This window comes from Salmo salar, chromosome ssa18, assembly GCF_905237065.1.
Source record: "Salmo salar chromosome ssa18, Ssal_v3.1, whole genome shotgun sequence".
NCBI classification, from domain to species: Eukaryota; Metazoa; Chordata; class Actinopteri; order Salmoniformes; family Salmonidae; genus Salmo; species Salmo salar.
In genome coordinates this window covers 76,388,827-76,415,917 of record NC_059459.1, presented here as the reverse complement: position 1 = coordinate 76,415,917, position 27,091 = coordinate 76,388,827, and the positions used below count along the sequence as shown (strand labels likewise).

General features: G+C 39.6%; 1 protein-coding gene across 1 annotated transcript in view; it reads left to right on the top strand.

The window, feature by feature from the left end:
• The window catches only part of LOC106591173 (wiskott-Aldrich syndrome protein family member 3), a 160,780-nt gene that overhangs the window by 89,404 nt on the left and 44,285 nt on the right, over nt 1–27,091 (top strand). Inside the window, 2 exon segments of the mRNA XM_045701584.1 lie at nt 3,044–3,186; nt 19,003–19,137. Of these exon segments, the coding sequence (XP_045557540.1) occupies nt 3,054–3,186; nt 19,003–19,137 (268 nt within the window). The 5' untranslated portion in view covers nt 3,044–3,053.

Genomic DNA, 27,091 nt, shown 5'->3' with positions numbered 1-27,091 from the left:
CACACTTTCTCTTCCCTCCTCTCTCCTCTCCTCTTCTGTCCTCTCCTCTCCTCCTCTCCAGCACTCGTTGACCTGCTGCTCTGTCCTACTAGCTTAAAACTACATCCACTACTGTAGCTATGACAATAGCAGCTACAGTAACACATATGCCTCTGAGGGAGAAATAGACAGAGGCAGGGAGAGAGAGAGACAGAGAGAGTGAAAGAGGCAGAGAAATAGGCAGCGAGAGAGAGAACGAGATAGAGACAGAGAGAGAGGAATAGGCAGAGGCAGAGAGACAGAAAGAGACAGAGGGAGAAAGACAGAGAGACAGAAAGAGGCAGAGGCAGACGCAGGGAGAGAGAAAGAGAGAGAGAGAGACAGAGAGAGAGAATGAGGCAGAAGCAGAGAGAGAGAGACACACGCACACACACTTAGGGTTCATCTACACATTTCATTAGTGGCCTGGTTTGCTTTTCCTGTCTTGGCAGGCAGTGTGTGTGCGCATGTGTGTGTGTGTGTGTTTTCCCAGGTCAGCACTCTGGAAGTCAGCCATTCCCACAGTCTCTCCCACACTTCCAAGATAATCACTATGACAATTACTATCACATAGATAACTGGTGTGAATACACACACACACACACACTATATACACACACATCCACACACACTAGATACACACATTCATACACAAACACACACACTGGTCCGACACGTCACACACACCGTCACAGTTAAAATCCCAGGTCACAAGAGAGCATAGTGAGCCTACAGCTCTATCTAACAGAACAGCTGTCAGGAGAGAGAGTGAAGCCTACAGCTCTATCTAACAGAACAGCTGTCAGAAGAGAGAGTGAAGCCTACAGCTCTATCTAACAGAACAGCTGTCAGAAGAGAGAGTGAAGCCTACAGCTCTATCTAACAGAACAGCTGTCAGAAGAGAGAGTGAAGCCTACAGCTCTATCTAACAGAACAGCTGTCAGAAGAGAGAGTGAAGCCTACAGCTCTATCTAACAGAACAGCTGTCAGAAGAGAGAGTGAAGCCTAACGCTCTATCTAACAGAACAGCTGTCAGAAGAGAGAGTGAAGCCTACAGCTCTTCTCACATGTAGCTTCTTCAGAGAGAAAGATAGAGGGACAGAGAAGGAGGGACCGAAAGAGAGAGCGAGTTATTTGCAAAACCGTTTTTCTCTCTTTCCACAAGGACATCTTGATCCCCTATCATATGCCAGTTGTTGCGTGATAGGGTACTGTAGGGCTCTGGTCTAAAGTAGTGCACTATATAGGGCGTAGGGTGCTATTTGGGACTCATACAGTTGCCTCTCCAAATGCTGTCCTCTCCCCTGTGACCAGACAGCCCAGCATTAGAGCAGTAATAGCTCTGTAGTGTTCCGGCTCATTGGGCGCTGCACGGATCCCAGTCACACTGACACGAAGCAGCTTGACAGGCAATTGTTCCCTGCGGGCCTGACACCAGCCCAATGTCACACAGCTTAGTTATACTAACGCTGATCATGGATCAGATCCATGTCTCTGTATCAGTGGATATAGTTAGGAGATAGTTGGGTCAGCAGCATCCCACTGCTGGCTTGCCTCTGAAGCTAAGCAGTGTTGGTTCTGGATGGGAGACCAGATTCTGCTGGAAGTGGTGTTGGAGGACCAGTAGGAAGCAGTCTTTCCTCTGTTCTAAAATTAATAATATACAACTCTGGAAAGAATTAAGAGACCACTGCATAATTATCGGTTTCTCTGGTTTTACAATTTATAGGTATGTGTTTGGGTAAAATGAACATTTTTGTTTCATTCTATAAACTACTGAAAACATTTATCCTAAATTCCAAATAAAAATATTGTTATTTAGAGCATTTATTTGCAGAAAATGACAGCTGGTCAAAATAACAAAAAATATGCAGTGTTGTCCGACCTTGAATAATGCAAGAAAATAAGTTAATATTCATTTTTAAACAACACAATACTAATGTTTTAACTTAAGAAGAGTTCAGAAATCAATATTTGGTGGAATAGCCCTGAATTTCAATCACAGCTTTGATGCGTCTTGGCATGCTCTCCACCAGTCTTTCACATTGATGTTGGGTGACTTCATGCCACTCCTGGCGCAAAAATTCAAGCAGCTCGGCTTTGTTTGATGGCTTGTGACTATCCATCTTCCTGTTGGTCACATTCCAGAGGTTTTCAATGGGGTTCAGGTCTGGAGATTGGGCTGGCCATGACAGGGTCTTGATCTGGTGGTCCTCCATCCACACCTTGATTGACCTGGCTGTGTGGCATGGAGCATTGTCCTGCTGGGAAAAACTCATCCTGAGTTGGGGAACATTGTCAGAGCAGAAGGAAGCAAGTTTTCCTCCAGGACAACCTTGTACGTGGCTTGATTCCTGCGTCCTTCACAAAGACAAATCTGCCCGATTCCAGCCTTGCTGAAGAACCCCCAGATCATCACCGATCCTCCACCAAATATCACAGACCTGGAGAGGCCTACAAGCCACAGTGCCTTGTACCCACTGTGAAATTTGGTGGAGGATGTCCTGGAAGAAAACTTGTTTCCTTCTGCTCTGACAATGTTCCCCAACTCTGAGGATAGTTTTTTCCAGCAGGACAATTAAAAAAAATTAAAAAAATTATTGAACCTTTATTTATTAACTAGGCAAGTCAGTTAAGAATAAATTCTTATTTACAAGGACGGCCTAGGAACAGTGGGTTAACTGCCTTGTTCAGGGGCAGAACAACAGATTTTTATCTTGTCGGTTCAGGGATTCAATCTAGCAACCTTTCGGTTAACGCTCTAACCACTAGGTTACCTGCTGCCCCACCTGCCACAATGCTCTCTCTCCTCTCTTTCCCTCATCATCTCCTTACTGATCTCTCTCTCTCCTTCCTTCCCTCGTCATCTCCTTACTTATCTCTCTCTCTCTCCCCAAGTCCCCCACCATGCTGTAGGTAAACCACGGTATAGAGCCCAGACATCTGTCTCTCTCTGTCCGTCCTTCTCTCCCTCATTTCCTCCTCCTCTCCATACTGATCTCTCCATATCTCTCTCTCTCCCCAGGTGAACCACTATGCCTTTGGTAAAGCGCTGTATAGAGCCCAGACACCTGTGTCGAGGTGCGGTACCTGATGGAGTCACCAGTGAACTGGAGTGTGTTACCAACAGCACCCTCGCTGCCATCATCAAACAGCTGGGCAGCCTAAGTAAGTAGCGTGTTTCAGGGTCACATTTCCCTGAGGTACAGATCTAGGATCAGCTTCCCCTTCACAAAACCTAACGTTAACTTTTAATGGAGAAAATGCAAAACTGACCCAAGATCAGCGTCTAGGGGCTACTCCACTCTACACCAGTGGTGGTCGGTACTGTTTATGATGAGGGAGGACGATTTTATTTTTAATGAGCATGACCTTATTTCTTTACAGCATATTGGATGACTGTCCTTCATATTCCACTCACCCAGCTCAATGTAACATAGATAGATTTAGGCTAGGTCGAGGTCGAGAGATACATTTGAGTAATCAAGGTGACAGACAGTGACATATTCAAAACCGCCTTGCACACTCTTGCCTGCATCTACTTGATCTAGTGTGTAATCATTAGTTCAACAGTGCAAACAAGAGTTTCTATTGAAAAAATTCAGTTAGGTTAATCGCCGTTTTGTTCCGTTTGCTTTCATTTAAGAAAAGTTTTTTCAACAGAATTGGCCGAATGAATACACCCCTGATCATGTGTACACACAGTTCACTTTCATAGCAGCCACATACAAACAGCATCATCACTTTTTTTTAAGGGGGTAGATCAGCTTTAATATTACAGATAAATGGTAGATTCCATCAATATAGTCACTGCATCATTTCCAATCCCCCATATATTATTTGGTAAATGTATATATATGTATACACTACCAGTCAAATGTTTTAGAACACATACACATTCCAGGGTTTTTCTCTATTTTTACTATTTTCTGCATTGTAGAATAATAGTGAAGACATCAAAACTATGAAATAACACATATGGAATCATGTAGTAACCAAAAAAGTGTAAAAATATTATAGTGCCCACCCTTTGACTTGATGACACCTTTGCACACTCTTGACATTCTCTCAACCAGCTTCATGAGGTACTCACCTGGAATGCATTTCAATTAATAGGTGTGCCTTGTTAAAAGTTAATTTGTGGAATTTCCTTTGAGCCAATCAGTTGTGTTGTGACAAGGTTGGGGTGGTATACAGAAGATAGCCCTATTTGGTAAAATACCAAGTCCATATTATGGCAAGAACAGCTCAAATAAGCAAAGAGAAACGACAGTCCATCATTACTTTAAGACATGAAGGTCAGTCAATCTAGAAGATTTCAATAACTTTGAAAGTTTCTTCAAGTGCAATCGCAAAAACCATCAAGCGATAAGTTCATTAGATCTAACTGCACCTCAGATTGCAGCCAAAATAAATTCAGGTAACAGGTAACAGACACAGCTCAACATCAACTGTTCAGAGGAGACTGCGTGAATCAGGCCTTCATGGCCGAATTGGTGCAAAGAAACCACTACTAAAGGACACCAATAAGAAAAAGAGACTTGCTTGGGCCAAGAAACACGAGCAATGGACATTAGACGGCTGCAAATCTGTCCTTTGGTCTGATGAGTCCAAATTGGAGATTTTTGGTTCCAACCGACGTGTCTTTGTGAGACGCAGAGTAGGTGAACGGATGATCACCGCATGTGTGGTTCCCGCCGTAAAGCATGGAGGAGGAGGTGTGATGTGTGGGGTGCTTTGCTGGTGACACTGTCTGTGATTTATTTAGAATTCAAGGCACACTTAACCAGCATGACTACCACAGCATTCTGCAGCGATACGCCATCCCATCTGGTTTGCGCTTAGTGAGACTATCATTTGTTTTTCAACAGGACAATGACCCAAAACACACTTCCAGGCTGTGTAAGGGCTATTTGACCAAGAAGGAGAGTGATGGAGTGCTGCATCAGATGACCTGGCCTCCACAATCCCCCAACCTCAACCCAATTGAGATGGTTTGGGATGAGTTGGACCGCAGAGTGAAGGAAAAGAAGCCAACAAGTGCTCAGCACATGTGGGAACTCCTTCTAGACTGTTGGAAAAACATTCCAGGTGAAGCTGGTTGAGAGAATGCCAAGAGTGTGAAAAGCTGTCATCAAGGCAAAGGGTGGCTACTTTGAAGAATCTAAAATCTAAAATATACTGCTCAAAAAAAGAAAGGGAACACTAAAATAACACATCCTAGATCTGAATGAATGAAATAATCTTATGAAATACTTTTTTCTTTACATAGTTGAATGTGCTGACAACAAAATCACACAAAAATAATCAATGGAAATCCAATTTATCAACCCATGGAGGTCTGGATTTGGAGTCACACAAAATTAAAGTGGAAAACCACACTACAGGCTGATCCAACTTTGATGTAATGTCCTTAAAACAAGTCAAAATGAGGCTCAGTAGTGTGTGTGGCCTCCACGTGCCTGTATGACCTCCCTACAACGCCTGGGCATGCTCCTGATGAGGTGGCGGATGGTCTCCTGAGGGATCTCCTCCCAGACCTGGACTAAAGCATCCGCCAACTCCTGGACAGTCTGTGGTGCAACGTGGCGTTGGTGGATGGAGCGAGACATGATGTCCCAGATGTGCTCAATTGGATTCAGGTCTGGGGAACGGGCGGGCCAGTCCATAGCATCAATGCCTTCCTCTTGCAGGAACTGCTGACACACTCCAGCCACATGAGGTCTAGCATTGTCTTGCATTAGGAGGAACCCAGGGCCAACCGCACCAGCATATGGTCTCACAAGGGGTCTGAGGATCTCATCTCGGTACCTAATGGCAGCCAGGCTACCTCTGGCGAGCACATGGAGGGCTGTGCGGCCCCCCAAAGAAATGCCACCCCACACCATGACTGACCCACCGCCAAACCGGTCATGCTGGAGGATGTTGCAGGCAGCAGAACGTTCTCCACGGCGTCTCCAGACTCTGTCACGTCTGTCACATGTGCTCAGTGTGAACCTGCTTTCATCTGTGAAGAGCACAGGGCGCCAGTGGCGAATTTGCCAATCTTGGTGTTCTCTGGCAAATGCCAAACGTCCTGCACGGTGTTGGGCTGTAAGCACAACCCCCACCTGTGTGTCTGTTTCTGACCGTTTGAGCAGACACATGCACATTTGTGGCCTGCTGAAGGTCATTTTGCAGGGCTCTGGCAGTGCTCCTCCTGCTCCTCCTTGCACAAAGGCGGAGGTAGTGGTCCTGCTGCTGGGTTGTTGCCCTCCTACGGCCTCCTCCACGTCTCCTGATGTACTGGCCTGTCTCCTGGTAGCGCCTCCATGCTCTAGACACTACGCTGACAGACACAGCAAACCTTCTTGCCACAGCTCGCATTGATGTGCCATCCTGGATGAGCTGCACTACCTGAGCCACTTGTGTGGGTTGTAGACTCCGTCTCATGCTACCACTAGAGTGAAAGCACCACCAGCATTCAAAAGTGACCAAAACATCAGCCAGGAAGCATAGGAACTGAGAAGTGGTCTGTGGTCCCCACCTGCAGAACCAGTCCTTTATTGAGGGTGTCTTGCTAATTGCCTATAATTTCCACCTGTTGTCTATTCCATTTGCACAACAGCATGTGAAATTTATTGTCAATCAGTGTTGCTTCCTAAGTGAACAGTTTGATTTCACAGAAGTGTGATTGACTTGGAGTTACATTGTGTTGTTTAAGTGTTCCCTTTATTTTTTTTAGCAGTGTATATTTTGATTTGTTTAACACTTTTTTGGTTACTACATGATTCCATATGTGTTATTTCATAGTTTTGATTTCTTCGCTATTATTCTGCAATGTAGAAAATAGTAAAATAAAGAAAAAACTCTTGAATGAGTAGCTGTGTCCAAACTTTTGACTGGTACTGTATTTACATGTATTTTTTTAAATATATTTTCCTTTATTATTTTCTCCTAACCCTGCCACCCCTCTCCTAATTGGAGTAAACTAATGAAGACAGTACTGGGCAGCCGTCTTCATCAACCTGGCCAAGGCTTTCGACTCTGTCAATCACCACATTCTTATAGGCAGACTCAACAGCCTTGGTTTCTCTAATGATTGCCTCGCCTGGTTCATTAACTACTTCTCAGATAGAGTTCAGTGTGTCAAATCAAAGGGCCTGTTGTCCGAACCTCTGGCAGTCTCTATGGGGGTGCCACAGGGTTCAATTCTCGGGCCGACTCTTTTCTCTGTATATAACAATGATGTCGCTCTTGCTGCGGGGGATTCTTTGATCCACCTCTACGCAGACGTGTCTTTGGCAGATTAAGATGAAGATTCATCTTTATGAAAAATTCTCTGTAATTATTATTACGTGATTAAACTACTTAATCATGTAACTGTAATTAACTAGGGCACCAAGGAAAATATTCAGATTACAAAGTTATAATTTTCCTAATATAACTTTCAGATATTTTAATATCTGATCACTTAGTCTTCTGATTAATGAATTATTCTTTACCTCGTGTTAGTCTCATTCCAAACGTCGTAAATTGTTGGTTATCTGCACGAACCCAGTCTTCACTTTGAGCCATCCATACATCACTTGTCTTAAAATCATTTATTTACTAACTAAGTACTCACAGAAATGCATAACACAAACAAACAAAGCAGATATGGTTACAAAGAAATGATAGGGGAATGTGCCCTAGTGGGCTAAACCGGTATCGCGGCTTGGTGGACAAAAAGGGAAGTGGGGGTCGACTGAGCTAAGACAACACAAAGTTGATAATTATAACAATTGAAATGCTAATCCTTTGCACATGAACACTCACTCATTCGGGAATAATTGCAATAAATATATATATATTTACGCTCAGTGTGTCGTCGGGATCTCTGTTGAAAAGTTTGTTTCTGTTGGAGAGTTTGTCCGCCCTCTCTCTCTCTGTCGTGGTAATAATGTATCGTTCAGAGTGACATTCATTCATGTCGTTATAGATTAGATGTTTCGGTGGTTGTTGGTCTTCGCGTTCAATGATAACGAATTCCTAGCTGCAGACTAGTAATTAGTATCAAAGATTTGTTCTTATTCTGTCGGTATCAATAGTCTAAGAGTTTAACCATGTGGTATGATTAAAAGATTCAGCAATCTACTCAAACCTTAGCTTATACTCAGGTTTATGGTCTCTACTAAAACCTTGGCCCTCTCATAGTTATCGAGTTAAGCTGGTCTCGTCTCAACCCTTAGCCCTCTCGTTATCGAGGTAAGCTGGTCTGGTGATAGAAAACCCGGGTGGGGGTTTTATTCGGAAGAGCAGAAAAGGGCCTGTCCCATGACGCCAGACCATAACTGTGCTCATGGGCAGTCCTCTGATTTAGTTAAACTCCGAAGGGAATTGAAGTTTCCTTCATGAAACAGTCTAAAATCACATTATATAATTTCACAAATAGTATCATCTTTACTCATTCATTTTATACAACCATTAGATGTAAGCCTCATAATGGAGACACTTGTATCAACATGGTTATGGTAATGTAGCTGTATTGTCTCTCTTGAGCTTCACAAAATTGTACCAAACGGACCAGTTCGTAGCTGGATTCTTCACCGATCTTTTATACTTTCTCCAGAATATGAATATCGTTCGGTTTTCCAGTTCTGTGAGGTGGAAGAAATTCCTTTGTTCTCTCTATGAAACTCACTCTCTCTCTATACTCTGGCCATGAGGAGAGGATCTCCTCTAGGAATTTCTGACCTCTCTGACCACAGCAGCCTGAGTGTAGGAGACAGAGATAGGGGGATTGTGCAGAGGTAGGGGGATGGTGCTCGCTGTGTCCAAAGAGGGAAACGTCATGACAACACCATTCTGTAAACATCTGACCCTTCTTTGGACACTGTGTTAACAAACCTCGAAATGAGCTTCAACACCATACAACACTCCTTCCGTGGCCTCCAACTGCTCTTAAATGCTAGTAAAACAAAATGCATGCTCTTCAACTGATCGCTGCCCCCCCCGACTAGCATCACTACTCTGGACGGTTCTGACTTAGAATATGTGGACAACTATAAATACCTAGGTGTCTGGCTAGACTGTAAATTCTCCTTCCAGACTCACATTAAACATCTCCAATCCAAAGTTCAATCTAGAATCGGCTTCCTATTTTGCAACAAAGCCTCCTTCACTCATGCTGCCAAATTTACCCTCGTAAAACTGACTATCCTACTGATCCTTGACTTTGGCATGCCATTTACAAATTAGCCTCCAACACTCTACTCAGCAAATTGGATGCAGTCTATCACAGTGCCATCTGTTTTGTCACCAAAGCCCCATATACTATCCACCACTGCGACCTGTATGCTCTCGTTGGCTGGTCCTCGCTACATATTCATTGCCTAACCCACTGGCTCCAGGTCATCTATAAGTCTTTGCTAGGTATAGCTACGCCTTATCTCAGCTCACTGGTCACCATAGCAGCACCTACCCGTAGCATGCGCTCCAGCAGATATATTTCACTGGTCACCCCCAAAGCCAATTCTTCCTTTGGCCGCCTTTCCTTCCAGTTCTCTGCTGCCAATGACTGGAACAAATTGCAAAAATCACTGAAGTTGGAGAGTTATATCTCTCTTACTAACTTTAAGCGTCAGCTGTCAGAGCAGCTTACCGATCGCTGCAGCTGTACACAGCCCATCTGTAAATAGCCCAACCAACTACCTACCTCATCCCCATATTTGTTTTTGTTTTTCTGCTCTTTTGCACACCAGTATTTCTACTTGCACATCCTCATCTGCAGATATATCACTCCAGTGTAAATTGCTAAATTGCAATTACTTCGCCGCTATTGACCTATTTATTGCCTTACCTCCTTACTTCATTTGCACACACTGTATACACATTTTATTGTGTTATTGACTGTACGTTTTTTTATCCCATGTGCAACTCTGTGTTGTTGTTTTTGTCGCACTGCTTTGCTTTATCTTGGCCAGGTCACAGTTGTAAATGAGAACATGTCCTCAACTAGCCTACCTGGTTAAATAAAGGTGAAATAAAAAAATACAAATGTTTCACAAAAGTTCTGAACCTTCCTATTTTCATAGTTTCTAAAGATTGTAAATTAAAGATAACATTTTTTGCTAAAATTATTATTATATTATTGATCGATTGACTATGTAGTTCTATCGGCAGAGTTAGCTTCAAGTAAATGTTACACTTCTTCAACCATTCCTGGACCTGCGACCAAAAACAAGCTACATATGGACAGTACCAAAACACATTATCTAATGATTCTGTCTCTTCGCACCAAAATCTGCAGAGCTGGGATGGTTGTATATACTGTATATAACATTGTATCAGAGCTGGGATGGTTGTATATACTGTATATAACGTATCAGAGCTGGGATGGTTGTATATACTGTATATAACGTATCAGAGCTGGGATGGTTGTATATACTGTATATAACGTATCAGAGCTGGGATGGTTGTATATACTGTATATAACGTATCAGAGCTGGGATGGTTGTATATACTGTATATAACGTATCAGAGCTGGGATGGTTGTATATACTGTATATAACGTATCAGAGCTGGGATGGTTGTATATACTGTATATAACGTATCAGAGCTGGGATGGTTGTATATACTGTATATAACGTATCAGAGCTGGGATGGTTGTATATACTGTATATAACGTATCAGAGCTGGGATGGTTGTATATACTGTATATAACGTATCAGAGCTGGGATGGTTGTATATACTGTATATAACGTATCAGAGCTGGGATGGTTGTATATACTGTATATAACGTATCAGAGCTAGGATGGTTGTATATACTGTATATAACGTATCAGAGCTGGGATGGTTGTATATACTGTATATAACGTATCAGAGCTGGGATGGTTGTATATACTGTATATAACGTATCAGAGCTGGGATGGTTGTATATACTGTATATAACGTATCAGAGCTGGGATGGTTGTATATACTGTATATAACATTGTATCAGAGCTGGGATGGTTGTATATACTGTATATAACGTATCAGAGCTGGGATGGTTGTATATACTGTATATAACGTATCAGAGCTGGGATGGTTGTATATACTGTATATAACGTATCAGAGCTGGGATGGTTGTATATACTGTATATAATGTATCAGAGCTGGGATGGTTGTATATACTGTATATAACATTGTATCAGAGCTGGGATGGTTGTATATACTGTATATAACATTGTATCAGAGCTGGGATGGTTGTATATACTGTATATAATGTTGTATCAGAGCTAGGATGGTTGTATATACTGTATATAACGTATCAGAGCTGGGATGGTTGTATATACTGTATATAACGTATCAGAGCTGGGATGGTTGTATATACTGTATATAATGTTGTATCAGAGCTGGGATGGTTGTATATACTGTATATAACGTATCAGAGCTAGGATGGTTGTATCTACTGTATATAACGTTGTATCAGAGCTGGGATGGTTGTATATACTGTATATAACGTATCAGAGCTAGGATGGTTGTATATACTGTATATAACGTATCAGAGCTGGGATGGTTGTATATACTGTATATAACGTATCAGAGCTAGGATGGTTGTATATACTGTATATAACGTATCAGAGCTAGGATGGTTGTATATACTGTATATAACGTATCAGAGCTGGGATGGTTGTATATACTGTATATAATGTTGTATCAGAGCTAGGATGGTTGTATATACTGTATATAACGTATCAGAGCTAGGATGGTTGTATATACTGTATATAACGTATCAGAGCTGGGATGGTTGTATATACTGTATATAACGTATCAGAGCTGGGATGGTTGTATATACTGTATATAACGTATCAGAGCTGGGATGGTTGTATATACTGTATATAACATTGTATCAGAGCTGGGATGGTTGTATATACTGTATATAACGTATCAGAGCTAGGATGGTTGTATATACTGTATATAACGTATCAGAGCTGGGATGGTTGTATATACTGTATATAACGTATCAGAGCTAGGATGGTTGTATATACTGTATATAACATTGTATCAGAGCTGGGATGGTTGTATATACTGTATATAACGTATCAGAGCTGGGATGGTTGTATATACTGTATATAACGTATCAGAGCTGGGATGGTTGTATATACTGTATATAACGTATCAGAGCTGGGATGGTTGTATATACTGTATATAACGTATCAGAGCTGGGATGGTTGTATATACTGTATATAACGTATCAGAGCTGGGATGGTTGTATATACTGTATATAACGTATCAGAGCTAGGATGGTTGTATATACTGTATATAACATTGTATCAGAGCTGGGATGGTTGTATATACTGTATATAACGTATCAGAGCTGGGATGGTTGTATATACTGTATATAACGTATCAGAGCTGGGATGGTTGTATATACTGTATATAACGTATCAGAGCTAGGATGGTTGTATATACTGTATATAACATTGTATCAGAGCTGGGATGGTTGTATATACTGTATATAACGTATCAGAGCTGGGATGGTTGTATATACTGTATATAACGTATCAGAGCTAGGATGGTTGTATATACTGTATATAACGTATCAGAGCTAGGATGGTTGTATATACTGTATATAACGTTGTATCAGAGCTGGGATGGTTGTATATACTGTATATAACGTATCAGAGCTGGGATGGTTGTATATACTGTATATAACGTTGTATCAGAGCTGGGATGGTTGTATATACTGTATATAACGTATCAGAGCTAGGATGGTTGTATATACTGTATATAACGTATCAGAGCTGGGATGGTTGTATATACTGTATATAACGTATCAGAGCTGGGATGGTTGTATATACTGTATATAACGTATCAGAGCTAGGATGGTTGTATATACTGTATATAACGTATCAGAGCTGGGATGGTTGTATATACTGTATATAACGTATCAGAGCTGGGATGGTTGTATATACTGTATATAACGTATCAGAGCTAGGATGGTTGTATATACTGTATATAACGTATCAGAGCTGGGATGGTTGTATATACTGTATATAACGTATCAGAGCTGGGATGGTTGTATATACTGTATATAACGTATCAGAGCTGGGATGGTTGTATATACTGTATATAACGTATCAGAGCTAGGATGGTTGTATCTACTGTATATAACGTATCAGAGCTGGGATGGTTGTATATACTGTATATAACGTATCAGAGCTGGGATGGTTGTATATACTGTATATAACGTATCAGAGCTAGGATGGTTGTATCTACTGTATATAACGTATCAGAGCTGGGATGGTTGTATATACTGTATATAACATTGTATCAGAGCTGGGATGGTTGTATATACTGTATATAACATTGTATCAGAGCTGGGATGGTTGTATATACTGTATATAACGTATCAGAGCTAGGATGGTTGTATATACTGTATATAACGTATCAGAGCTGGGATGGTTGTATATACTGTATATAACGTATCAGAGCTAGGATGGTTGTATATACTGTATATAACGTATCAGAGCTGGGATGGTTGTATATACTGTATATAACATTGTATCAGAGCTGGGATGGTTGTATATACTGTATATAACGTATCAGAGCTAGGATGGTTGTATATACTGTATATAATGTATCAGAGCTGGGATGGTTGTATATACTGTATATAACGTATCAGAGCTAGGATGGTTGTATATACTGTATATAACGTATCAGAGCTGGGATGGTTGTATATACTGTATATAACGTATCAGAGCTAGGATGGTTGTATATACTGTATATAACGTATCAGAGCTAGGATGGTTGTATATACTGTATATAACGTATCAGAGCTGGGATGGTTGTATATACTGTATATAACGTATCAGAGCTGGGATGGTTGTATATACTGTATATAACGTTGTATCAGAGCTGGGATGGTTGTATATACTGTATATAACGTATCAGAGCTGGGATGGTTGTATATACTGTATATAACGTATCAGAGCTGGGATGGTTGTATATACTGTATATAACGTATCAGAGCTAGGATGGTTGTATATACTGTATATAACGTATCAGAGCTGGGATGGTTGTATATACTGTATATAACGTATCAGAGCTGGGATGGTTGTATATACTGTATATAACGTATCAGAGCTGGGATGGTTGTATATACTGTATATAACGTATCAGAGCTGGGATGGTTGTATATACTGTATATAACGTATCAGAGCTGGGATGGTTGTATATACTGTATATAACGTATCAGAGCTGGGATGGTTGTATATACTGTATATAACGTATCAGAGCTGGGATGGTTGTATATACTGTATATAACGTATCAGAGCTAGGATGGTTGTATATACTGTATATAACGTATCAGAGCTGGGATGGTTGTATATACTGTATATAATGTATCAGAGCTGGGATGGTTGTATATACTGTATATAACGTATCAGAGCTGGGATGGTTGTATATACTGTATATAACATTGTATCAGAGCTGGGATGGTTGTATATACTGTATATAACGTATCAGAGCTAGGATGGTTGTATATACTGTATATAACGTATCAGAGCTGGGATGGTTGTATATACTGTATATAATGTATCAGAGCTGGGATGGTTGTATATACTGTATATAACGTATCAGAGCTAGGATGGTTGTATATACTGTATATAATGTATCAGAGCTGGGATGGTTGTATATACTGTATATAACGTATCAGAGCTGGGATGGTTGTATCTACTGTATATAACGTTGTATCAGAGCTGGGATGGTTGTATATACTGTATATAATGTATCAGAGCTGGGATGGTTGTATATACTGTATATAATGTATCAGAGCTGGGATGGTTGTATATACTGTATATAACGTATCAGAGCTGGGATGGTTGTATATACTGTATATAACGTATCAGAGCTGGGATGGTTGTATATACTGTATATAACGTATCAGAGCTAGGATGGTTGTATATACTGTATATAACGTATCAGAGCTAGGATGGTTGTATATACTGTATATAACGTATCAGAGCTGGGATGGTTGTATATACTGTATATAACGTATCAGAGCTGGGATGGTTGTATATACTGTATATAACGTATCAGAGCTGGGATGGTTGTATATACTGTATATAACGTATCAGAGCTAGGATGGTTGTATATACTGTATATAACGTATCAGAGCTGGGATGGTTGTATATACTGTATATAACTGTATCAGAGCTGGGATGGTTGTATATACTGTATATAACGTATCAGAGCTAGGATGGTTGTATATACTGTATATAACGTATCAGAGCTGGGATGGTTGTATATACTGTATATAACATGTATCAGAGCTAGGATGGTTGTATATACTGTATATAACGTATCAGAGCTGGGATGGTTGTATATACTGTATATAACGTATCAGAGCTAGGATGGTTGTATATACTGTATATAACGTATCAGAGCTGGGATGGTTGTATATACTGTATATAACATTGTATCAGAGCTGGGATGGTTGTATATACTGTATATAACGTATCAGAGCTAGGATGGTTGTATATACTGTATATAACGTATCAGAGCTGGGATGGTTGTATATACTGTATATAACATTGTATCAGAGCTGGGATGGTTGTATATACTGTATATAACGTATCAGAGCTAGGATGGTTGTATATACTGTATATAACGTATCAGAGCTAGGATGGTTGTATATACTGTATATAACGTATCAGAGCTGGGATGGTTGTATATACTGTATATAACGTATCAGAGCTGGGATGGTTGTATATACTGTATATAACGTATCAGAGCTGGGATGGTTGTATATACTGTATATAACGTATCAGAGCTAGGATGGTTGTATATACTGTATATAACGTTGTATCAGTTGCTTAAATTTTGTATTATCATTTAAATTGAAAAATTCAATGTTTTGAATCCGGCGTTGTTTTGCATATCAGTACCATGTGCCATGGAATTGGTACATCGAAGACTATTTTCCAATCTAAAAGTAATAACAATTAATACAAAATTATAATAATGATTTGTCTCATGCGCCGAATACAACAGGTGTAGACCTTACAGTGAAATGCTGAATACAACAGGTGTAGACCTTACAGTGAAATGCTGAATACAACAGGTGTAGACCTTACAGTGAAATGCTAACTGACAAGCCCTTAACCAACAATGCAGTTTTAAGAAAGCTGCTTCTCCTTCATTTTTTAAGAAATGAATTTGTTCAAAACTGTTCAACTGTTGTCTTTCTCTCTCTTTGAGCCAACTACTCAAGACATTTTATGCACTGCAGTGATAATTATCTGTAGTTAATGCTTTCAGAACTAGATCAATTCTCTGATCCTTTGATTGGGTGGACAACATGTCAAGTTCATGCTGCAACAGCTCTGATAGGTTGGAAGACGTCCTCCAAAGTTGTCATAATTACTGTTTAAGTCAATAGAAGTGGGTGAGAACCATGCGCCTCCTAGGTTTTGTATTGAAGTCAATGTACCCAGAGGAGGACGGAAGCTAGCTGTCCTCCGGCTACACCATGGTGCTACCCTACAGAGTGCTGTTGAGGCTACTGTAGACCTTTTTTGGAAAGTAGTGTGTTATAATCAATTATTTGGGGACATGTGAATATATTTAGTATAGTTTTATCTAAAACTTTTTTAACATTTCACTATTTTTATTTTTATGAAATTCACTGTATAGGAAGGAGCCTGTTCTACACCGTGTGTGTCGGGGGTCTGTCTGTCTGCCTGCCTTTCTGCTTGTCTCTCTGTCTGTCTGTTTGTGTTTCTGCCTGCCCATTTACCTGTCTGTCTGTCTGTCTGTCTGTCTGTCTGTCTGTCTGTCTGTCTGTCTGTCTGTCTGTCTGTCTGTCTGTCTGTCTGTCTGTCTGTCTGTCTGTCTGTCTGTCTGTCTGTCTGTCTGTCTGTCTGTCTGTCTGTCTGTCTGTCTCTCTCTCTCTCTCTCTCTCTCTCTCTCTCTCTCTCTCTCTCTCTCTCTCTCTCTCTCTGTATGTGTGAAGCAGACAAACAGGACATGTTTTAACATGTAAGGCCATGCTCACATCCTCCTATAGTAAATCCCTCCATCTCCTGGGTGGTTTGGTCTGTGCCTGTCTGCTGAGCAGCTCTGTTGTAGAGGTTGAGAGATAGGTTAGTGTGAGGCTCTACTGTAGAGATGGGAATAAAATAAGTTGACCCTCTGACCCAGACACCTAAAGATAATGCTAATCATGCTCTGTAGCTCCTATTGGATAGCCGAGTCGAGTTAGCAAAAAAGGGCTTCCTCCACAAGAGAGTCATCTTACTTTATAAGATCCTAGCTGCAGAGTTTCTTTATTTACATTTTATTTCACCTTTATTTAACCAGGTAGGCTAGTTGAGAACAAGTTCTCATTTACAACTGCGACCTGGCCAAGATAAAGCAAAGCAGTGCGACACAAACAACAACACATAGTTACACATGGAATAAACAAACATACAGTCAATAATACAGTAGAAAAGTCTATATACAGTGTGTGCAGATGAGGTAAGATAAGGGAGGTAAGGCAATAAATAGGCCATAGTGGCGAAATAATTACAATTTAGCAATTAAACACTGGAGTGGTAGATGTGCAGAAGATGAAATTGCAAGTAGAGATACTGGGGTGCAAAGGAGCAACAAAAAAAATAACAGTATAGGGATGAGGTAGGTAGATAGAAGGGCTATGTACAGGTGCAGTGATCTGTGAGCTGCTTTGACAGCTGATGCTTAAAGTTAGAGAGGGAGATATGAGTCTCCAGCTTCAGTGATTTTTGCAATTCGCTCCAATCATTGGCAGCAGAGAACTGGAAGGAAAAGCAGCCGAAGGAGGAATTGGCTTTGGGGATGACCAGTGAGATATACCTGCTGGAGCGAGTGCTACGAGTGGGTGCTGCTATGGTGACCAGTGAACTGAGATAAGGCGGTGCTTTACCTAGCAAAGACTTATAGATGACCTGGAGCCAGTGGGTTAGGCAATGAATATCTGGCGAGGGCCAGCCAACGAGAGCATACAGGTCGCAGTGGTGGGTAGAATGTGGGGCTTTGGTGGCAAAAACGTAGTAAAGCCAGTCGCTACAAAGCAGAGTGGTTGCTAACACAAACCCTTGGAGTAACTACACATTGTTATTGTGGTTTGTGGTCTAATGGTTCTCCTTTGGGGATATTCTAGAATATTCTAGAAGCTTCTCGGCACTTTAAGACACATACTTCTTCACCTGTAGTTGTTACTGTGCTCCATATAGGGATTGCAGTTAGATTGAGCGTCAGTAGAAAGTGGCAAGTGCATGATGAATGTGTGGTGTGTCTATGTGCATCGGAGGTATAACAGGGAGTCGCCGGTCGTTACGTCCAGTCAGTGACAGTAACATCACAGGAACCTTGCAATGTTACAGAAGGTTTGTTTTGATCTATGTTGTAATGTATTCAACTGGGGATATGCAGGGTCCCTGGACAATTATACACACACACACACACACACACACACACACACACACACACACACACACACACACACACACACACACACACACACACACACACACACACACACACTGGAGCAGGCAGACTGTAATGTATTGCTCCCCACTGGTTGCCAGACAGCAGCTCTACAGGAGGCATAGCACCCTGCAGAGAGACGATACAGAATCCCATCCCATTGATTAAGCTCTGTTTTATTGTGTGTGTGTGTGTGTGTGTGTGTGTGTGTGTGTGTGTGTGTGTGTGTGTGTGTGTGTGTGTGTGTGTGTGTGTGTGTCTATTATCCTGTGTGGGTGTCTATACGTGTGTGTGTGTGTGTGTGTGTGTGTGTGTGTGTGTGTGTGTGTGTGTGTGTGTGTGTGTGTGTGTGGTGCTCACTCACATGTGTCTACAGTGTGTGTATTAACATGTGTCTACAGTGTGTGTATTAACATGTGTCTACAGTGTGTGTATTAACATGTGTCTACAGTGTGTGTATTAACATGTGTCTACAGTGTGTGTATTAACATGTGTCTACAGTGTGTGTATTAACATGTGTCTACCCTGCAGGTCGTTATGCGGAGGACATATTTGGGGATCTGTTCAATGAAGCCAACAGCTTCTACATGAGAATGAACAGCCTTCAGGAGAGAGTGGACCTACTGGCTGTCAAAGTCACACAGCTAGACTCTACCGTGGAAGAAGGTGTGTGTGTGTGTGTGTGTGTGTGTGTGTGTGTGTGTGTGTGTGTGTGTGTGTGTGTGTGTGTGTGTGTGTGTGTGTGTGTGTGTGTGTGTGTGTGTGTGTGTGTATGTGGGTGCAGGGGGTGGGGGGGGGCTCTGCAGTGCAGGTTTGGTTGAATGCAGTTCTCTTCACTGAGTGACGAAGCTTTTCATACAGAGAGTTTCAGGAGGTATGAGCACACACACACACACACACACACACACACACACACACACACACACACACACACACACACACACACACACACACACACACACACACACGCACACACACACACACACACACACACACACACTGGATTCAGGAGGGATGAGCTGATCACCTGAGATCTTCTTCTCTCTTCTCCTCTCTTCTCCTCACCTCTCCTCTCTTCTCCTCACCTCTTCTCTCTTCTCCTCACCTCTCCTCTCTTCTTCTCTCTTCTCCTCACCTCACCTCTCCTCTCTTCTTCTCTCTTCTCCTCTCCTCTCCTCACCTCTCCTCACCTCACCTCTCATCTCTTCTTCTCTCTTCTCCTCTCCTCACCGCTTCTCTCTTCTCCTCACCTCTCCTCTCTTCTTCTCTCTTCACCTCACCTCACCTCACCTCACCTCACCTCACCTCTGCTCTCCTCACCTGTCTGTCTGTCTGTCTGTCTGTCTGTCTGTCTGTCTGTCTGTCTGTCTGTCTGTCTGTCTGTCTGTCTGTCTGTCTGTCTGTCTGTCTGTCTGTCTGTCTGTCTGTCTGTCTGTCTGTCTGTCTGTCTGTCTGTCTGTCTGTCTGTCTGTCTGTCTGTCTGTCTGTCTGTAACATACTATGTGCTATTAGGGTGGTATGTGTCTCTCTCCCATAGGAATCTTCAGGTATCTTCAGTCTCATAGGAATGCATTGTATCTTCAGTCTCATAGGAATGCATTGTATCTTCAGTCCCATAGGAATGCATTGTATCTTCAGTCTCATAGGAATGCATTGTATCTTCAGTCTCATAGGAATGCATTGTATCTTCAGTCTCATAGGAATGCATTGTATCTTCAGTCCCATAGGAATGCATTGTATCTTCAGTCTGATAGGAATGCATTGTATCTTCAGTCTCATAGGAATGCATTGTATCTTCAGTCTCATAGGAATGCATTGTATCTTCAGTCCCATAGGAATGCATTGTATCTTCAGTCTCATAGGAATGCATTGTATCTTCAGTCTCATAGGAATGCATTGTATCTTCAGTCTCATAGGAATGCATTGTATCTTCAGTCTGATAGGAATGCATTGTATCTTCAGTCTCATAGGAATGCATTGTATCTTCAGTCTCATAGGAATGCATTGTATCTTCAGTCTCATAGGAATGCATTGTATCTTCAGTCTGATAGGAATGCATTGTATCTTCAGTCTCATAGGAATGCATTGTATCTTCAGTCCCATAGGAATGCATTGTATCTTCAGTCTCATAGGAATGCATTGTATCTTCAGTCTCATAGGAATGCATTGTATCTTCAGTCCCATAGGAATGCATTGTATCTTCAGTCTCATAGGAATGCATTGTATCTTCAGTCCCATAGGAATGCATTGTATCTTCAGTCCCATAGGAATGCATTGTATCTTCAGTCCCATAGGAATGCATTGTATCTTCAGTCTCATAGGAATGCATTGTATCTTCAGTCTCATAGGAATGCATTGTATCTTCAGTCCCATAGGAATGCATTGTATCTTCAGTCTCATAGGAATGCATTGTATCTTCAGTCCTATAGAGAAACACTGTATTGGCATCACACAGGGAGTTAGATTGTCAACGTGATGGTTTAGTACTCTGTGTAAACTCATGACTGTGTAACCTTCGGACGAACCAGCTGTGTGTGGGCGTGTGCGTGTGTGTGTGTGTGTGTCTTTTAGCTGCTTCCCCAGAATAGCCTCAGTATCTCTTTAATGGCTCTGCTAATCACTAAAAGATGAGCCTCCTGCTGTTCTCATATCTGTGTGTGTGTGTGTGTGTGTGTGTGTGTGTGTGTGTGTGTGTGTGTGTGTGTGTGTGTGTGTGTGTGTGTGTGTGTGTGTGTGTGTGTGTGTGTGTGTGTGTGTGTGTGTGTGTGTGAGTGCGTGCGTGCGTGCGTGCGTGTGTGCGCGTGTGTGTGTGAGTGTGTGTCTGAGTCCTCCTGACAGGTGTACAGACAGACATAGGGACAGACGTCTTCAAGGATACATGGGGTAACATCAGAGGCAGGATGGACAGTGAGGGAGTGAGAGGAGGTGGTAGGAAGAGATGGAGAGAAACTTTGTAAGATCTCAGTATGGGTCCACTTTGAAGTCCGTCCGTCTGTCTGTCTGTCTGTCTGACACTGTTTTGAAGTCAATAGTCTCTTGACTCACATCTGATTCTGTTACAGTCTAGTAGTCTCTGTGATGAGCCACTCACTAATTAAAAGAGGATTTCAAGCGATGCTACGCTCAATCAGAGCTTTGATGAGAAACTCGGTGTGTGTGTGTGTGTGTGTGTGTGTGTGTGTGTGTGTGTGTGTGTGTGTGTGTGTGTGTGTGTGTGTGTGTGTGTGTGTGTGTGTGTGTGTGTGTGTGTGTGTGTGTGTGTGTGTGTGTGTGTGTGTGTGTGTGTGTGTGTGTGTGTGTGTGTGTGTCTGTGTCTGTGTCTGTGTGTCTGTGTGTGTGTGTAATCAGTGAGGATATTGCATTTGAAGGTGCTTAAAAAATACAATTATAAAAGGTTGAAAACACAAAACATAAAACGTTTCAATTCATTTAGAAAAACCAAGACAGGCTTGAATAAAATAGAAGAACCTTTAGTTCAAAAACCACAGTGGAAATGAGACTAATGTAACACTATATTAAAACCACAGTAGATATGAGACTAATGTAACACTATATTAAAACCACAGTGGATATGAGACTAATGTTGTTATATATTAAAACCACAGTGGATATGAGACTAATGTTGTTATATATTAAAACCACAGTGGATATGAGACTAATGTTGTTATATATTAAAACCACAGTGGATATGAGACTAATGTAACACTATATTAAAACCACAGTGGATATGAGACTAATGTAACACTATATTAAAACCACAGTGGATATGAGACTAATGTAACACTATATTAAAACCACAGTGGATATGAGGCTAATGTAACAATATATTAAAACCACAGTGGATATGAGACTAATGTAACACTATATTAAAACCACAGTGGATATGAGACTAATGTTGTTATATATTAAAACCACAGTGGATATGAGACTAATGTAACACTATATTAAAACCACAGTGGATATGAGACTAATGTAACAATATATTAAAACCACAGTGGATATGAGACTAATGTTGTTATATATTAAAACCACAGTGGATATGAGACTAATGTTGTTATATATTAAAACCACAGTAGATATGAGACTAATGTTGTTATATATTAAAACCACAGTGGATATGAGACTAATGTAACACTATATTAAAACCACAGTGGATATGAGGCTAATGTAACAATATATTAAAACCACAGTGGATATGAGACTAATGTAACACTATATTAAAACCACAGTGGATATGAGACTAATGTTGTTATATATTAAAACCACAGTGGATATGAGACTAATGTAACACTATATTAAAACCACAGTGGATATGAGACTAATGTAACACTATATTAAATCCACAGTAGATATGAGACTAATGTTGTTAAATATTAAAACCACAGTAGATATGAGACTAATGTTGTTATATATTAAAACCACAGTGGATATGAGACTAATGTAACACTATATTAAAACCACAGTAGATATGAGACTAATGGAACAATATATTAAAACCACAGTGGATATGAGACTAATGTAACACTATATTAAAACCACAGTGGATATGAGACTAATGTGACACTATATTAAAACCACAGTAGATATGAGACTAATGTTGTTAAATATTAAAACCACAGTAGATATGAGACTAATGTTGTTAAATATTAAAACCACAGTAGATATGAGACTAATGTTGTTATATATTAAAACCACAGTGGATATGAGACTAATGTAACACTATATTAAAACCACAGTAGATATGAGACTAATGGAACAATATATTAAAACCACAGTGGATATGAGACTAATGTAACACTATATTAAAACCACAGTGGATATGAGACTAATGTAACACTATATTAAAACCACAGTGGATATGAGACTAATGTTGTTATATATTAAAACCACAGTAGATATGAGACTAATGTTGTTATATATTAAAACCACAGTGGATATGAGACTAATGTAACACTATATTAAAACCACAGTGGATATGAGTCTAATGTTGTTATATATTAAAACCACAGTAGATATGAGACTAATGTTGTTATATATTAAAACCACAGTGGATATGAGACTAATGTTGTTATATATTAAAACCACAGTGGATATGAGACTAATGTTGTTATATATTAAAACCACAGTGGATATGAGACTAATGTAACACTATATTAAAACCACAGTGGATATGAGACTAATGTAACACTATATTAAAACCACAGTGGATATGAGACTAATGTTGTTATATATTAAAACCACAGTGGATATGAGACTAATGTAACACTATATTAAAACCACAGTGGATATGAGACTAATGTAACACTATATTAAAACCACAGTGGATATGAGACTAATGTTGTTATATATTAAAACCACAGTGGATATGAGACTAATGTTGTTATATATTAAAACCACAGTAGATATGAGACTAATGTAACACTATATTAAAACCACAGTAGATATGAGAATAATGTAACAATATATTAAAACCACAGTGGATATGAGACTAATGTAACACTATATTAAAACCACAGTGGATATGAGACTAATGTTGTTATATATTAAAACCACAGTGGATATGAGACTAATGTTGTTCTATATTAAAACCACAGTAGATATGAGACTAATGTAACACTATATTAAAACCACAGTAGATATGAGAATAATGTAACAATATATTAAAACCACAGTGGATATGAGACTAATGTTGTTATATATTAAAACCACAGTAGATATGAGACTAATGTTGTTATATATTAAAACCACAGTGGATATGAGACTAATGTAACACTATATTAAAACCACAGTGGATATGAGACTAATGTAACAATATATTAAAACCACAGTAGATATGAGACTAATGTTGTTATATATTAAAACCACAGTGGATATGAGACTAATGTTGTTATATATTAAAACCACAGTGGATATGAGACTAATGTAACACTATATTAAAACCACAGTGGATATGAGACTAATGTAACACTATATTAAAACCACAGTGGATATGAGACTAATGTTGTTATATATTAAAACCACAGTGGATATGAGACTAATGTAACACTATATTAAAACCACAGTGGATATGAGACTAATGTTGTTATATATTAAAACCACAGTGGATATGAGACTAATGTTGTTCTATATTAAAACCACAGTAGATATGAGACTAATGTAACACTATATTAAAACCGCAGTAGATATGAGAATAATGTAACAATATATTAAAACCACAGTGGATATGAGACTAATGTTGTTATATATTAAAACCACAGTGGATATGAGACTAATGTAACACTATATTAAAACCACAGTGGATATGAGACTAATGTAACAATATATTAAAACCACAGTAGATATGAGACTAATGTTGTTATATATTAAAACCACAGTGGATATGAGACTAATGTTGTTATATATTAAAACCACAGTGGATATGAGACTAATGTAACACTATATTAAAACCACAGTGGATATGAGACTAATGTAACACTATATTAAAACCACAGTGGATATGAGACTAATGTTGTTATATATTAAAACCACAGTGGATATGAGACTAATGTAACACTATATTAAAACCACAGTGGATATGAGACTAATGTAACACTATATTAAAACCACAGTGGATATGAGACTAATGTTGTTATATATTAAAACCACAGTGGATATGAGACTAATGTTGTTATATATTAAAACCACAGTGGATATGAGACTAATGTAACACTATATTAAAACCACAGTGGATATGAGACTAATGTAACACTATATTAAAACCACAGTGGATATGAGACTAATGTTGTTATATATTAAAACCACAGTGGATATGAGACTAATGTAACACTATATTAAAACCACAGTGGATATGAGACTAATGTAACACTATATTAAAACCACAGTGGATATGAGACTAATGTTGTTATATATTAAAACCACAGTGGATATGAGACTAATGTAACACTATATTAAAACCACAGTGGATATGAGACTAATGTAACACTATATTAAAACCACAGTGGATATGAGACTAATGTTGTTATATATTAAAACCACAGTGGATATGAGACTAATGTAACACTATATTAAAACCACAGTGGATATGAGACTAATGTAACACTATATTAAAACCACAGTGGATATGAGACTAATGTTGTTATATATTAAAACCACAGTGGATATGAGACTAATGTTGTTCTATATTAAAACCACAGTAGATATGAGACTAATGTAACACTATATTAAAACCGCAGTAGATATGAGAATAATGTAACAATATATTAAAACCACAGTGGATATGAGACTAATGTTGTTATATATTAAAACCACAGTAGATATGAGACTAATGTTGTTATATGTTAAAACCACAGTGGATATGAGACTAATGTAACACTATATTAAAACCACAGTGGATATGAGACTAATGTAACAATATATTAAAACCACAGTAGATATGAGACTAATGTTGTTATATATTAAAACCACAGTGGATATGAGACTAATGTTGTTATATATTAAAACCACAGTGGATATGAGACTAATGTAACACTATATTAAAACCACAGTGGATATGAGACTAATGTAACACTATATTAAAACCACAGTGGATATGAGACTAATGTTGTTATATATTAAAACCACAGTGGATATGAGACTAATGTAACACTATATTAAAACCACAGTGGATATGAGACTAATGTAACACTATATTAAAACCACAGTGGATATGAGACTAATGTAACACTATATTAAAACCACAGTGGATATGAGACTAATGTTGTTATATATTAAAACCACAGTGGATATGAGACTAATGTTGTTATATATTAAAACCACAGTGGATATGAGACTAATGTAACACTATATTAAAACCACAGTGGATATGAGACTAATGTTGTTATATATTAAAACCACAGTGGATATGAGACTAATGTAACACTATATTAAAACCACAGTGGATATGAGACTAATGTAACACTATATTAAAACCACAGTGGATATGAGACTAATGTTGTTATATATTAAAACCACTGTGGATATGAGACTAATGTAACACTATATTAAAACCACAGTGGATATGAGACTAATGTAACACTATATTAAAACCACAGTGGATATGAGACTAATGTTGTTATATATTAAAACCACAGTGGATATGAGACTAATGTAACACTATATTAAAACCACAGTGGATATGAGACTAATGTAACACTATATTAAAACCACAGTGGATATAAGACTAATGTTATTATATATTAAAACCACAGTGGATATGAGACTAATGTAACACTATATTAAAACCACAGTAGATATAAGACTAATGTCTCCCTTCACTCCCTGGTTGGAATGTTATTCTCTCTACCCCCTCACTCCTTACTCTCCCTACCCCCTCACTCCTTTCTCTCCCTACCCCCTCACTCCTTACTCTCCCTACCCCCTCACTCCTTACTCTCTGTACCCCCGCACTCCTTACTCTCCCCACCCCTCACTCCTTACTCTCCCTACCCCTCACTCCCTACTCTCCCCACCCCTCACTGCTTACTCTCCCCACCCCCTCACTCCTTAATCGCCCCACCCCTCACTCCTTAATCTCCCCACCCCCTCACTCCTTACTCTCCCCACCCCTCACTCCTTACTCTCT